We start from the raw sequence: 13891 nt of genomic DNA, 5'->3' as shown, positions 1-13891 counted from the left end.
GAGATCATCTCATTACCTAAACATAACTTAAGTCAATATCAAACCTTAAATATTTTTTTATACATTAATTTTTTTTTTCTCAACATATGTTAGTGTCGTGCTTCTCGTGAAGCCTATGTTAACTAAATAAAAATAAAAATATTGATCGGAATTTTGTTACAAAATGAGCGAGGTTGCAAGTTTTCCTTTTTACTCTTCATGCGCAAGTACTCTTGAGCTAAGCAACAAGATCTAACACGTGTTGACGTGGAGAGCATTCATTGGAGCGTTGGCGTGGAAGAGGGCAGCCGGTCACAAGTCCCTGCAAATCCGTGGATATATACATTGCTTGAGCCTTAAACCGCTTTAAGCCTGAAACCAGGGGTCAAAGCCAAGTTCGTGAACTCGGACGTGAGTTGACTCTCAGGCTCGCGCCAGATCCTCTGATTTCTCTTCCCCTCTCTTCAATCATATCTTCAAGCCAAGGTCCGGTTTCAAAGGATTCTCTAAGGTCAGTGTTTGTCAAATCTAATGGGACACGAAAATATAAATGTAAGGAAGATAAATGTTTTATGGAACTTCGATTCAGTACTATACTTCTGGAGTTGTCTCCTTTCCTTTTTTTTTTTTACATGCAATTTGATTCAAATGATAAAAAACCAACTGATATAGATTTATGGGTTATTTTTGTTTTCTTACAGATTCTCGGGCAACAAACTGTAGGGTTTTATTTTGCCTGTCTGTGGCCGATTTTTGTTGGGAGTTTGAGATCAGATGGCGGATGGGACAGCGCACTCGCGGTATGTGAAGCTGACCAAGGATCAGGTGCCTCTGGAGGATATTAAGCCCGGAGAGCTTAATCAGCCAATCGAGATTCCCCAGGTTTTTTACCCTCTGAAAATACCCATTTCTATAGGACAATAACACAACCCTTTCGTTAATTATGCTTTTTTTTTTTCCCTACCCATTTGTTTTTAATTTCTATTTCTCTTATTTGGTAGAATTTTCCTTCTGCTTGGAGTATGTTGTAGTAGTTGGTCTGAATTATGGCCCTCCAGGCAATGTTTTATGGTTTTGATTAGGATGCTTTTGGAAGAAGCGAATAGAATCTTTAGGAGGTGAACTCGATTGGCTGATATTTATATTCCTAGATATTTTAGTGCTGCTATAAGTAGGGCACAAAAGCCCCTTTCGTAGTTACACGCCACTCATACCGGGATTCATCCTAGTAGGACCTTTGACAATTTTCGGTGCATTCTCACTGATCTGTTATTGTTTACCCGTATCGTCAATTTAGGTTTATCTGGTTTTGTGACTTCTTATAATAACGAGTCTAATACTCCATTTAGTTCTCATCTAACCACAGAAATGAAGCGAAGAAAATAAGAAAATAAACTTCTAGGCAGGTCCAAGAGGAAAGTTATAACATTCCCTCAAACTTCGTTTCTGTTCCCCTCTGGGTCTTGCTTAAATCCTACGCTGCAGCAAAGTTCCAGTTGAGTGGCAATTTAAACAGTTTGAAACAAGAAAGTTAGGCAAAATCAGCGGTTGAATTGAGCTAGTTTTTTTAGTGATTTATGGCCCGTTCTGGTCTGATTGATCCATTCTTTGTCTTTAGTTATACATTGGGACTTTGGAAGTCTGATTTTACGATTTATATCGAGGGAGCATCACTCCTTGCACCAACACCATCTTTATCTCGAGAAGATTGATATACATGTAATTTACCAGCTATAATTTTTTGGGCAGTTGGCTGTTCACAAGTGCAATGAATGTGGTCAACCTCTACCTGAAAGCTTTCAGCCTCCTGCAGATGAACCTTGGACGACGGGGATTTTTGGCTGTTCTGAAGACAAAGAAAGTTGTAAGTTGATATGATGAAATTTTCACAAGACAGTAAGGAGTTGTTGAGGCCTATATATTGCAAATAGTGACAAGAATGACGTTACTTATAAAGTAACCATCTGAATAATGCTGTCAGCTAGTTTGCCTGAGGCTGTCCAACTTTGCTTAGATAATCTTCCTGAATTTCTTCTTTTTGACTGATAAAAAAAAAAAAATCTTCCTGGATTTCTTCTTTTTGGGTTGCTTGTGTCTCTTGTGTTTCTCAAAAATATTAAGCCCGCAGAGCACCATTTTGCCTTAATCTAATAGATATGTATCTCTAGCGTTGTGTGTGACCTTGGCCTTTCTTGACCGAAAAAGATTTGCATGCCATTGTCTTCAGTTGATTTCTTTAACATATTCCTGCAATGGGACTTTTGAGAAGTTATGGTTCCAATACTCTATTTATTACATAAAGGGATGAAGATTTTACTATTAAATCTTTCAATTATGTAAAAGTTCTCTTATTTCCTACCTCGACAGGCTGGACTGGACTATTCTGTCCATGTGTTCTGTTTGGGCGTAATGTTGAAAGCCTAAGAGAAGATGATATGCCTTGGACAAAACCATGCATGTGTCATGCCGTTTGTGTTGAAGGTGGCATTGCTCTGGCAGCTGCAACTGCAGTTTTCCGCTGTATTAACCCATCATATCTCATTTGTGAGGGTTTATTATTTGCCTGGTGGATGTGTGGGATATACACAGGTCTTGTTCGGCAATCCTTGCAGAAGAAATATCATTTGAAGGTAGTTATAAGGGTTGTCTGTTGCTGACAAGTTAACTTAAATCTATTCTGGTAGAAAATTTAGATTGCGTGAATATTTTCCCTCAATTGTGATGCCTGCATCATTTGCTCATGTAACACATGCTATCGGCTGGGCCAGAGATTCAAAGATGCTATTTTCTGAGTGGCACTTAAATGTTGGGCTTAAAATTTTCTAACTCATGTTGTTGCTGGCTGCAGAACTCGCCGTGTGACCCTTGCTTGGTGCACTGCTGCTTGCACTGGTGTGCCTTGTGTCAGGAGCACAGGGAGATGAAAGGACGCCTCTCTGATAATGTTGTAATGCCCATGACCATCGTCAACCCTCCCCCTGTCCAAGAGATGAAGCCTACCGAAGAAAATCAGGACTCTACTCCAATCTCGGGGAAGAACGAGCACACCAATTTGGAAATGCAGGCTCTGTAGGTTCCACCATGTTGGTATGATTAAATGGATATATGATATCTCAATGGAGATTTTGTTTATGAGTGCAGAGTGCCTCGTGCTTTTAGAAGATTAGGGTCACATGTAAAAGGATATTATAGTGATTTTTTAAATCATGGGACAAATTTTGTGAAATGCCTATCATGTTACCTGTCAGTTGCTTCTTTGAATTGGTGACACCCTTCATGCATTAGAGCCATCTTAGTTCCCCCTTGCTCGTGACTTCCACAGGCTTAGAAACGTGCCAAACTCAAATCACAGGTAGTTTTTTATTCCTCAAAAAGGTTCTATTCTTCAAAAATGGGAAGGGAATTATTCCTGACTAACAACCGAGTAACAAATAAGAAAAATGATATTTACAGTTATTAAATGCGTTAGCGCTGTACACTCATTTTGAAAAAAGTTAATAACAAGGAATTCATATAAAAAAATTAATTTTTTAATGATAAACTTTATTTTTTCAAAAAGAGTGTTATGTTTGCAAAACTCATAATTATATTTAGTATTACCCAATAAATAAACGTAGGCCAATAATAACACTTCAGAGATGGAAAAGGAGAAGCAAAGAAATTTTAAAAGGACCAGTTTTTGTAAAAACAAAATACTAAATAATCATTCTTGATTAAAAAGCATTTAAAATTAATAAGATAAATGAGTAATTTTACATACAGTCGTAAAGTACGTAAACGTCATGTAATCGTTTTAAAAAATAATAAAATTTATTATTAAAAAATTATTATTTCTATATGAGTCTTATGTTTTATTCACTTTTTCGAAATGATTAGGAGCGGTTAATCTATGGTTACAAACATATTTTATCAAGACAAATACTCATCATTTATATCCGATCGATTTTCACTCCATCTGCATGGATGCATGATGGAATGAATCAATATCAACATCAAGGGCACTGATAACTGGACCATTTGGATTAAAGATGCTTAATTACGAATCATGTCACAAACTAACCTGATCCGTTTCGAGAATACAACTGTATAAACCGCAGCACTCAAATCCTCCAACCGCACCCCGCTACGTGGCTTGGCAGTTAATCGTTGAAATCCGAAGCCTGGTCTTTTCGTGAAACGTTGCAACCGCTCTCTGTTGATGATATAAGGATAATTGAATAAGCAAAACTTTCCATCATTCTTCTCTTCTTTATTCGCCGAGTTTCTCACACCCTGAAACCAATTTCTCCTCTTTCACTGCACCGCTCGCTGGGCAAAAAATGGCTCGGACTGTGTTAGCCGCTCGTTTTGAACAATCCGTCACTGCTAATGCTCTCCGATCATATCTTGCGGAATTCATCTCCACATTCTTCTTTGTTTTTTCAGTTCTGGGATCTGCGACGTCATCTCGTGAGCATTTTCATAGTCCATGTTCCATTGTTCCTGTATATAGTCTTAGTTAAGAGTCTTCCGGCCGGTGTTGTTTCCGTCCTGTAAATGAATATTTTCAGTGGCCTACAGTTTTCTGGTTGCTTATAGTGATCAACGCATGCATAGAATGGAGGATAATAACCATGTTACAAACTTATATACTTTTTAAAAATAAGTCTCTTGTTCTTCATTTTCGGTAGGGTATCTGTTAATTTTATTTGCTTCCTTTGTTGGATGTTGTACTGTGGGCAGGAAAATTGATGCCCGATGCTGCTTCGGACCCATCCAGTCTGGTGGCGATTGCCATCGCCAATGCCTTGGCCTTGTCATCTGTTGTGTATATCGCAGCCAACATCTCAGGCGGGCACGTGAATCCGGCCATCACCTTTGGAATGGCGGTCGGAGGCCATATCAGTGTCCCGACCGCTCTGTTTTACTGGGTTTCTCAGATGCTGGCCTCCGTTATGGCTAGCCTCCTCTTGAAGATGACTCTTGTTGGAATGGTATAATTAAACACCTTTGCATTCTTAATAGGCTTAGTTCACCATAATTATTACTTCAAACATGTAAGGCGGGTTGCGAGTGTTTGGTTATGAGGAATGCTCGATGTGTCCAGCAGACAGCAACCGAACACTTACATTTCGCGTGATTTATGATTTTGTAGAAGAAAATGCTGTCTCATTTATGTCTAACATTGAAATGATGTTTTTGAGCCATGAGAAGTTTTACTGAAACCATACTAATTTGAGTTTTGCAGCATGTTCCAACCTACACCATTGCAGAAGAAATGACAGGGTTTGGAGCATCGCTGTTGGAAGGTGTCCTGACATTTGCTTTAGCGTACACTGTTTATGCTGCTGGGGATGCCAGGCGTGGTGCACAGGGAGCCCTTGGACCTTTAGCAATAGGGTTCATGGCAGGAGCCGGTGTCTTGGTTGCAGGGCCCTTTTCTGGTGGATCTATGAATCCGGCGTGCTCCTTTGGATCTGCCGTCACGGCCGGCAGTTTCAAGAACCAGGCAGTTTACTGGATAGGACCATTGATCGGTGCAGCAGTTGCAGGCCTTATCTATGATAATGTAGTGTTTCCTACTGATCAAGAGACGGATTCTATTAGGGGAATCCCAGATGGAGTTGCGTGATTTTCTTTTGTTTTTATCATATTTACTGAATTATTAATTCTTTCCTTTTGTTTTTCTTTGCCGTTGTAGTCAGTTTCTTGATTAACTTAGAAGATTTGTTGAGAAGATTTGTGAAATATCTATGTGCTGTGCATACGGATAAAATTATGATTTTGGACAACCCTCATAATAGCATAATGAATTTATATTAATTTATGGACTTCTGTTATATATATAGTTATTTTTACATCTTCTTTACAAATCTTATTGTTGTTTTTGGCTTTTGCAAAAGGAAATAAAATAAACGCAATTACAAAAATTAAATATTTTAGCTACAAAGAAATATAATAAAAGTAAATTTATAAGTAAACGTAATTTGATGCGGTAGTAAAGCAAATTTAACATATCACATAAAGTTATATCAATTTAAGAGTTTATTTTTATAAGATCTATTTATAACTATAGCATTTCTTATTATAAAACGGTTGTTATATCTATATTGTATTATAAAATTTAATTAATCTATGAGAAACTAATTTTTATGCACTGAATTAGGGAGTCTAATTTAAAAAAAAAAATGTAAAACGCATGGTTGAAAACACTTTTTATGTTGGATTTTTTTTAAGGGGGTTGAGCTAATGTTATACACTAACTTGTATGGACATTTGACCTATAACTCTTTTATAATTATTTTACAATTTATTTAAAATCATTCAATGTAGTTATGACTTCATTAAAAACTAATTTCACTTTTATCTAACTATCCTTAGCTTTAAATAGAGTGATAAAATAGTTATAGACTATGCATCATTTGAATTGTGAGATGATATGAAAATTTATAAATAATAATGAAATAATTTGAATTAAAATACTTTATAGAGTTTTGAAAAAAGAGAAATAACACCTATCAAAAAGAAAAAGAAGAGAGAATAAATTGAATAAAATATTATTAAAATATAATTATTTAATATATTTATTGTTTTGAAATTTTAAAAAATGTTGTATTTTGTTTTAAAATTGGAAAAATTTGTAATGATTAGATAAAATATTAAAAATTAAAAATTAAATAGTGATAATGGATAAATATGATATTTTTTAAATAATAAAATAAAATTCAGATAAAAATATGATGTATAAAATTTTAGAAAAATATTACCTCACAGGAAGCCGAGTGAGATACAGCATGGCTGTTAAAACGTTCCTATTTTACCACCAAAGAAAGCTATGCATGCTGCATCCGCCACACAAAAGCCACAAGCTTGAACCCTTTCCACCGTTGAACTTCCACAATCGTCACATATGGCTTCTCTCTCTTCTCTATCTCTGACCCACCACCTCCCAATCTCTACCCCTAAGCTTCCTAGAAGTTGCACGAAACCCACACTCATACTCTGCAGAGCCACTGCACAGGAACATCATTATTCCCGCCACAAGGCCTCAGTCTCAGAGACCCAGTTATCGGACTCCGTTCCCTTACCAGAGGGGACCGGTCCGGCTGCTCCGACTCGAGGACAGAGATTTCTTGAACACCACCAAACCCTCGAGGCCGCGAAGCTCGTGATCGAAGAGAATAGGACGTCGAAGAAGAAGGTGAAGAAAGAGAAACCTTTTAAGGTTTCCACGGCGGTGGCCAGTTGTTACGGGTGTGGGGCTCCGCTGCAGACTTCGGAATCGGATGCTCCGGGCTATGTGGCTCTCGAGACCTATGAGTTGGTACGAATTCTTATAAAAAAATGAGATTACTTGAAAAAAAAGAAAGAAAAGAAACTTGTAAAAAAAAAAAAAAATAGAATTGGTGCTAGCTGCATTTTGATTCTCTTGTGCAAGTTTAGTACTTTTCGTCTAGCAAGAAGGAATCTACTTTTCTAATTTTTGGGGCGTTTCTAAGAGTTAAAAGCGATGTGAGAGCTTGAAAGAGAATGCCCAGGACGCACTTTTGTGATGAGGTGGGCAGTATGAAATCGAAGTTAAAAGCAATTGCTATGGTGGGTGTATCAAAATTTGAATAAAAATTGGTAGTTCTTTTTATTGTTTGATTTTTGCTCAGGGAAAGCTCAAAAATAACTTTGATTAGTTAGATATGACTTTTTGCGTTAATTGGTATTTGAATATTTGGGGTTTTGAGAGTGCTTAGAGAGCACTTGCGAAATGCGTATAATTGTGCAGAAGAAGAAACATCGCCAGCTTCGAACTGTTCTATGTGGGCGGTGCCGGCTGTTGTCTCACGGGCACATGATAACTGCAGTTTGGGGAAACGGAGGTTATTCTGGCGGAAAACAGTTTGTGACTGCTGAACAACTTAGGGAGAAGCTGTCTCACTTGCGGCATGAGAAAGCGTTGATTATTAAATTGGTGAGTGTCACATATCTGATTTTTGCTCCGTGATGAAGCAAATGAATTACCGGTGTCCTCTAGGTTTGCTCTAGTTCTGGCCATTCGGATTAGTGGCCTGTGCTCGCAATTTTTTTTTTCATCCGTGTAAGAACTTATATTCCCCTGATTGAACATTTAGGAGTACTAGTTTGCTCGGGCTTGCAAAGAATTGGTTAATATCGGCATCTTCTATTGCAGAACCTGTTTTTTTTTTAAGAACTTTTTCTGTTTTATTTGTTTGTATTTCCTTTTTCTTAGCTAAGGATTTGTTTTATTTCTGTGGAGAAAATTAGTTCATTGTAACTTATCAAAAAAATTATTTCATTGTAGTGACCACATCTGTGAATAACATAATTCAAGGTTGTCTGATTGTGCAGCGTTGGGGAAAGGGAAAATAAGTGGACTCCGAATGGTAGAATAATGTTACAAAAAAAATTATTGAAAATTTAATGAAAACAAATGTTGGGAGTTAAGCATATGATAAGCAGGTTTCTCAAATTCTTCTTGTTAAACCTTCTAGGTTGATATTGTGGACTTCAGTGGCAGCTTTTTGGCTCGTGTGAGAGATCTTGCAGGTGCAAATCCAATAATATTAGTTGTGACTAAGGTAGTAATCTGCACACTGGTGTCTAATATCACCGTACCAATGCAGGGTATTTATTACCATGAGGTGGTATGGATAAGAATTATAGTTTTCACTTTCAGGTTGATCTCCTACCAAAAGGGACTGATCTTAATTGTGTTGGTGATTGGGTAGCAGAGGCCACTACAAAGAAGAAGCTTAAGTAAGTTTTGGACTCTTTTGAAAGGGGAAAAAAAATCTTTGCATGCCTGTATTGTTTTGTATGCTACATTGTTACATTCAGCATGCTTAAGAGTTTCACGCTAGTAAAGTCTGTTATCTTCTGCAGCGTTCTGAGCATCCATCTGACAAGTTCGAAGTCTTTGGTCGGAATAGTAGGAGTTGTATCTGAAATTCAAAGGGAGAAAAAGGTTTTTCTCTCTTCCATGAATTTGCTTCCAAAGTCTACTAATTCAACTCAATGTTACGGACAAAAGTCAAACTTTCAATGCTATCTGGTTCTGTCATAGAAAGCTCCTTTTTTGATAGGCAATGAAGAAGTTTTATTCATACGAAAAAAGGCACTATCGCATAAACCTATTTTAAAACTGTACCATGTCATTAATGGGGGGCAACCACCAACTTAGAGTTTTATTAGCTTTCATCCTTTTGTCATTTATGTTCTGCTATCTCATGTCTTGTCTTTATCATGCTAATTCTTTTCTCATGTTACGATGTTATTTTCATCAGTAAGGATGCCATATTGTCAAGTTTAAATTTGTTGCTCATCCTAACTGTAGTATGAAGTAAGTTTTAGACATCTGTTTAATTCCATTTGTTTATTTCAACTTAAGTTCTTGGGTTGATTCTTTGGTGCAGGGTCGGGATGTTTACATTCTGGTTAGTATATTTCTGAACTGCAAGCTCCCCATTGATGCATTGAGTAGGGTTGAGGAATCAGTTGCTCTTACTTTACTGATGCGGTTTCTGAAATGTCATGGCGTTGGTCCTTTTGTTTGAATTTCTGCCTCACAAGGCTATATATTTTTGAAAAGGAAATAGACATTCTAATTGGTATCTCTTCTTGGTTTTGTTTCACTTTTGATCTGATGTAGGTCATGTTATTTAGTTTTTATGCAAATATGCTTCTAAATTTAGCACAAAAAGATAGGCTGAGAAGCTAGGGCCACTGAACTTTTCAGTGAAGAATTATTGCTAGTGGTAAGCAAGTTATCTAGTATTAAGTTTGTAAGATATTAATAAACAAGACTTCACGGGGGTAGAGAGTACTCATCAAGGGGCAGTGGTGGTACTAACGGAAACCTTTCGGAGAAAAATGTACAACTTTACCTGGCTCACTCATATGTGCTAAAAGTTTAGAATACTCCCCGGGGATGGGGCATACTCATCAAGGGGCTGTTGTAGTACTATCAGAACACCTTTTGGCAAAAAAATGCAACTTTACTAGGTGGAGAAATTTGCTCACAGGTGCGAAAATCAACAAGACTCCACAAGACTGGACATACTAATGAAGTGGCCGTGGTGATGCTATTGTAACCCCATTAGGCAAAAATGTGCAACTTTATTTGGAGGGACACTTGGTTCACTTATATATACGAATAGATATAAGACTATGCGAGGGATAGGGCATACTCATCAAGGGGTTGTGATGGTACCATCGGAACCCCTTTTGAAGAAAAATGAGCAACTTGGTGGAAAACTTTGCTCAATTGCATGTGCAATTAATAGGTGTGGAAAAAATGAAAATAAAAATGAATTTCAATTTCAGATTTTTGATTTACCATAGCTCAAATGGCATCCCTGTGCTTTCACCATTGTTGATATCTCATAAGTTGATACAAGTGATCTGCATTTACGTGATTTATTTACCGTCCCTCCAGGGCTCAGCTAATGTTGGGAAGTCTGCATTCATCAATGCTTTACTCAGTAAGTCAATATACCTTTTCTCTGTGTTGTCATTAGTTTGGTAGATCTTTAGCCTTTATTCTACCTTTACTTATAAAGACAAGGAATAAATTCAGTGAAGGTACGTTTAATATGGATATGCAGAAAATTCAACTTAATTGGAAGCTGTTAAACTCTCAAGCCCTCTCTGCTGGGTTTAGTGGCCTGCCCTTACCCTCTTATGCCATTCTTCTAATTGATCAAGGAATGAAATTGAAATTTAAGAGAATTATAATGGTAAATTTAGTGTTATTGTAAAGCTGATAAATCAGAGTAAATATGTAGGAATTTGTGGAGAAATTGTCATGGTTGGCTTATTAATCTTGACTGAAATCTAAACTGTTGCCATTGCTTGAGGTTATGATGGTGATTGATTTGGGCCTCTTGCCTCTCCAAGCATCATACACATTAACTAATTTGTCGGTTTTGAAAATTTGATTCAATCTTAGAGTTGAGAAGGGGAACGTTTTATTGCTGACGCATGAATATTTCTGTAAAGGTTGTTGCTTTCTACATTGCAATATTTCCTTTATATTCTTCATTTGATTCACATTTCTTCCAAAAAGGTATTTTTCATTGTTTTCCATTCTTTGTAGTGATGGAGCTGCCTACGTGCTTAATTTATATGTTTTGTTCTGGCCTAGGTCGTCAGTTGTAATCATTTTAGAACCGTTGTGCATTCTTCTCTCTAGTCTTATGGGACAGTTTTATACTTTCTAATGCATTAGTTCTGCCTCTGTCTTGAACCTTTATAATATTCTGACTCCAGAAATGATGGCACAAAAGGATCCAGCCGCTGCAGCTGCTCAAAAATACAAACCAATACAATCTGCTGTTCCTGGAACCACCTTAGGTCCAATTCAAATTAATGCTTTCCTAGGAGGAGGGGTAGGCAATTTATATTGTCAACTGTGTGCTCTTTTGCTGTAATTAAATTAAGCAGTTGTGTTTCCTTATGCAAGCAGTTTTGATTTTATTTGGTATTTCCAAAGATCTAGTTTGTGAAATTATCGGATTTTATTTTATTTTTTTATGAATAATAGCTAAAAGATTTTTTTTGTCCATTCATGCAGAAACTATATGACACCCCTGGAGTTCACCTCCACCATAGGCAAGCTGCAGTTGTTTGTTCGGAAGATCTACCTGCCCTTGCTCCTCAAAGTCGGCTGAGGGGTCAATGTTTTCCTGTATGTTCTCTCAGTATTTCCATACGGGCTACTCAATTATAATTTATTCCTGTAATTTTAATTTTTGGTGTACGACAACAGAATTATCAGTTAGCCTCTGACAATGGGACAGCAAGCAAAGTTAAATCCAATGGCTTAAATGGGTTTTCCATATTTTGGGGAGGTCTTGTCAGAATTGATATCTTAAAGGTTTTGATCCTTTCGTGTTTATTACATCCTTGACTTGATATGAACGTTCTGCTTTTTTATTGGCTCAGTGTATTTGGCAAATTTGATAATTTTAGGTTCTCCCAGAAACATGCTTGACATTCTACGGGCCAAAGGCTTTGCAGATTCATGTGGTACCCACTGAAAAAGCCAATGAATTTTACCAGGTAATCAAGAACTTGTTCCACCTGTGACATATTTTGTCATTTTTGCTTACACTCGTTCCAAATTACTTTAGCGTGTATTAGGTAAAACAGCTGCATAAAATATTTTGTGAACTTCATTTTGGAGCAGTGCAATATATGCGTGTATCAGTTATCTGTTTGTTAGAGGAATTGTATGTATGTTTTCAGTCATTAAATATAAAGCTGCATTAGCAATTCTTATAGAAGCTTAAACAGTCATGCATGATTTTAAAAACAAGTAATAAATTTAAATCTCATCTATGCTGTTTTATATGAATTTGTAAATATATATAACATGATGATGCCAGAATTGTGACTGACTTTGCAACCCCTAGGGGTTGGCTCAAGTGGTAAAGGTTTTGGGCTTAGGGGTATGCTCTTCCCAAATCTAAGTTTCAAATCCCCTTGGGTGCAAATAATCTCTAGGGGCCATCGGACTGGTATATTTTTCCTTTGAATTACCTAAAGTGTACTTGCGGGAAACTCCTTGCTGAGAGCTTGTGCACCCCCGGGATTAGTTGGGATGCTGTTCCGGGACCCGATGCAATAAAAAACCAGAATTGTGAGTGACTTTGGAATTGAAAAGTTAGAAGGAAATTTCTACAGACAATTTTTCCTCTTTTTCTCACCTTCCTTTATTTATGTTGTTTTCTTCTTTATTGCCCTTTTTATTTGGATTTTTTGTGTATTTATTGGATAAAGAAGCTTTTACCATGTTGTAGAAAGAACTTGGAGTTCTGTTAGTGCCTCCAACTGGAAAAGAAAGAGCTGATGACTGGAGAGGATTGGAAACAGAGCGCCAGTTGCATCTATCATTTGAAGAAGTGGAAAGGTGTGGTTGACTTTCCACAGTTCCTCCTTTTGCTGGAGCCATGTGATTGAACGTTTATTGTATTTTTGGTGGTTACATAAAAACGCTTTTGCTAGCATACGCTTAGTGATACTGTTTTACCTCTTTCACCATGTGCTCTTTATTATTGTATTTTTTATTTTTTTAAAAAAATAAAGAGGTCTTTAATTTCCATTCTACTCCCAATGCTTATTTCTTCATCTCTCAGTACTTTGTAAAGGATATGCATTTCCTTATTCTGTGTTTTGGCAGGCCTGCTTGTGATGTGGCTATATCAGGTCTAGGATGGATTTCGGTTGAACCGGTGAGCAAATCAATGCGAATTTCTCATCCAAATTTAGAGGTAACCTCTGGAGAACTGCATTTAAATGTTCATGTCCCCAAGCCAGTCGAAATTTTTGTTAGGCCTCCAATGCCAGTGGGCAAGACTGGCGCAGAGTGGTACCAATATCCAGAGTTAACAGAGAAGGAAGAAGAAGCAAGACCAAAATGGCACTTTTGATGCCAGTGATTCCATGATCTGTGTCTGTGCATTGAATTTGCACGTTGTATGAGTATTTTTCATATTTTTTTAATGTAAAAGAATATTGTATTATTTTTCTCAATATAGAATGTGAGCTTGAAAGCTTGTACCAAGATTGCATTTTCCTTTTTTTTTTGGGTGGGGGGGGGGGGGCGCGCTTATGCAAAAATGTGCACCCAGAAATGATTTAAGTTCATTCTAATTCAAATACAAAGCCGCCAAAGTTCATGAGGAAGAGAACATTGCAGCATCCATGAATCCAGCAGAACCACAACAAAAATACAAACAACCGAAGTTTATTGACAAAAAAAGGTTCACCAAATCTTATTAACACGAGGTAAATACTTTAATTACGAAAGAATTATGTCAAAGTAAACCTACAAATTGATGTGACTTGACGTGACACTTCAAATTGTAAAGTTATTTTTATTATAGAGTAGATGTAATGGATTTTATGAAATCAAATTAAT

The 13891-nt window shown here is 36.9% G+C and overlaps 3 protein-coding genes across 4 annotated transcripts; all 3 read left to right on the top strand.

The window, feature by feature from the left end:
- Positions 1–269: 269 nt before the first annotated feature.
- LOC122307718 (cell number regulator 6-like) lies at positions 270–3226 on the top strand. The gene is made up of 5 exons (XM_043120777.1): positions 270–490; positions 681–861; positions 1729–1843; positions 2347–2609; positions 2828–3226. Exons 2-5 carry the CDS (start codon positions 754–756, stop codon positions 3050–3052), a joined length of 711 nt encoding a protein of 236 aa, XP_042976711.1. The 5' UTR covers positions 270–490; positions 681–753; the 3' UTR covers positions 3053–3226.
- Positions 3227–4225: 999 nt separating this feature from the next.
- On the top strand, positions 4226–5644 carry LOC122308274 (probable aquaporin TIP5-1). The gene is made up of 3 exons (XM_043121511.1): positions 4226–4428; positions 4702–4952; positions 5207–5644. The coding sequence occupies exons 1-3, from the start codon at positions 4299–4301 to the stop codon at positions 5588–5590; spliced, it is 765 nt and encodes a 254-aa protein (XP_042977445.1). The 5' UTR covers positions 4226–4298; the 3' UTR covers positions 5591–5644.
- A 1144-nt stretch (positions 5645–6788) lies between these two features.
- LOC122307570 (putative nitric oxide synthase) lies at positions 6789–13534 on the top strand. Of its 2 annotated transcripts, XM_043120504.1 has the most exons (13): positions 6790–7282; positions 7736–7921; positions 8463–8549; positions 8648–8727; positions 8854–8935; positions 9384–9404; positions 10406–10451; positions 11239–11357; positions 11543–11656; positions 11738–11845; positions 11941–12030; positions 12771–12880; positions 13151–13534. In XM_043120504.1, exons 1-13 carry the CDS (start codon positions 6869–6871, stop codon positions 13398–13400), a joined length of 1707 nt encoding a protein of 568 aa, XP_042976438.1. In that variant the 5' UTR covers positions 6790–6868; the 3' UTR covers positions 13401–13534. The 2 variants fall into 2 exon arrangements, with proteins under 2 accessions (XP_042976439.1, XP_042976438.1); XM_043120505.1 differs by lacking the exon at positions 9384–9404 and having other exon boundaries at positions 6789–7282.
- The last annotated feature ends 357 nt before the right edge of the window (positions 13535–13891 follow it).

The sequence above is a fragment of the Carya illinoinensis genome, chromosome 4 (assembly GCF_018687715.1).
Source record: "Carya illinoinensis cultivar Pawnee chromosome 4, C.illinoinensisPawnee_v1, whole genome shotgun sequence".
NCBI classification, from domain to species: domain Eukaryota; kingdom Viridiplantae; phylum Streptophyta; class Magnoliopsida; order Fagales; family Juglandaceae; genus Carya; species Carya illinoinensis.
This window is presented reverse-complemented; position numbering and strand designations above follow the sequence as displayed.

What these genes read in the sequence shown, in the direction of transcription:
- LOC122307718 (XM_043120777.1), top strand. Translation starts at nt 754, where the DNA reads ATGGCGGATGGGACAGCGCACTCGCGGTATGTGAAGCTGACCAAGGAT. An exon ending in AGCCAATCGAGATTCCCCAG is followed by an intron (nt 862 to 1,728) that starts GTTTTTTACCCT and finishes TTTTTTGGGCAG; the next exon opens with TTGGCTGTTCACAAGTGCAA. An exon ending in TTCTGAAGACAAAGAAAGTT is followed by an intron (nt 1,844 to 2,346) that starts GTAAGTTGATAT and finishes CTACCTCGACAG; the next exon opens with GCTGGACTGGACTATTCTGT.
- LOC122308274 (XM_043121511.1), top strand. Translation starts at nt 4,299, where the DNA reads ATGGCTCGGACTGTGTTAGCCGCTCGTTTTGAACAATCCGTCACTGCT. An exon ending in GGGATCTGCGACGTCATCTC is followed by an intron (nt 4,429 to 4,701) that starts GTGAGCATTTTC and finishes TACTGTGGGCAG; the next exon opens with GAAAATTGATGCCCGATGCT. An exon ending in AGATGACTCTTGTTGGAATG is followed by an intron (nt 4,953 to 5,206) that starts GTATAATTAAAC and finishes TGAGTTTTGCAG; the next exon opens with CATGTTCCAACCTACACCAT.
- LOC122307570 (XM_043120504.1), top strand. Translation starts at nt 6,869, where the DNA reads ATGGCTTCTCTCTCTTCTCTATCTCTGACCCACCACCTCCCAATCTCT. An exon ending in AAGCGTTGATTATTAAATTG is followed by an intron (nt 7,922 to 8,462) that starts GTGAGTGTCACA and finishes TAAACCTTCTAG; the next exon opens with GTTGATATTGTGGACTTCAG. An exon ending in AAATTCAAAGGGAGAAAAAG is followed by an intron (nt 8,936 to 9,383) that starts GTTTTTCTCTCT and finishes TCTTTGGTGCAG; the next exon opens with GGTCGGGATGTTTACATTCT.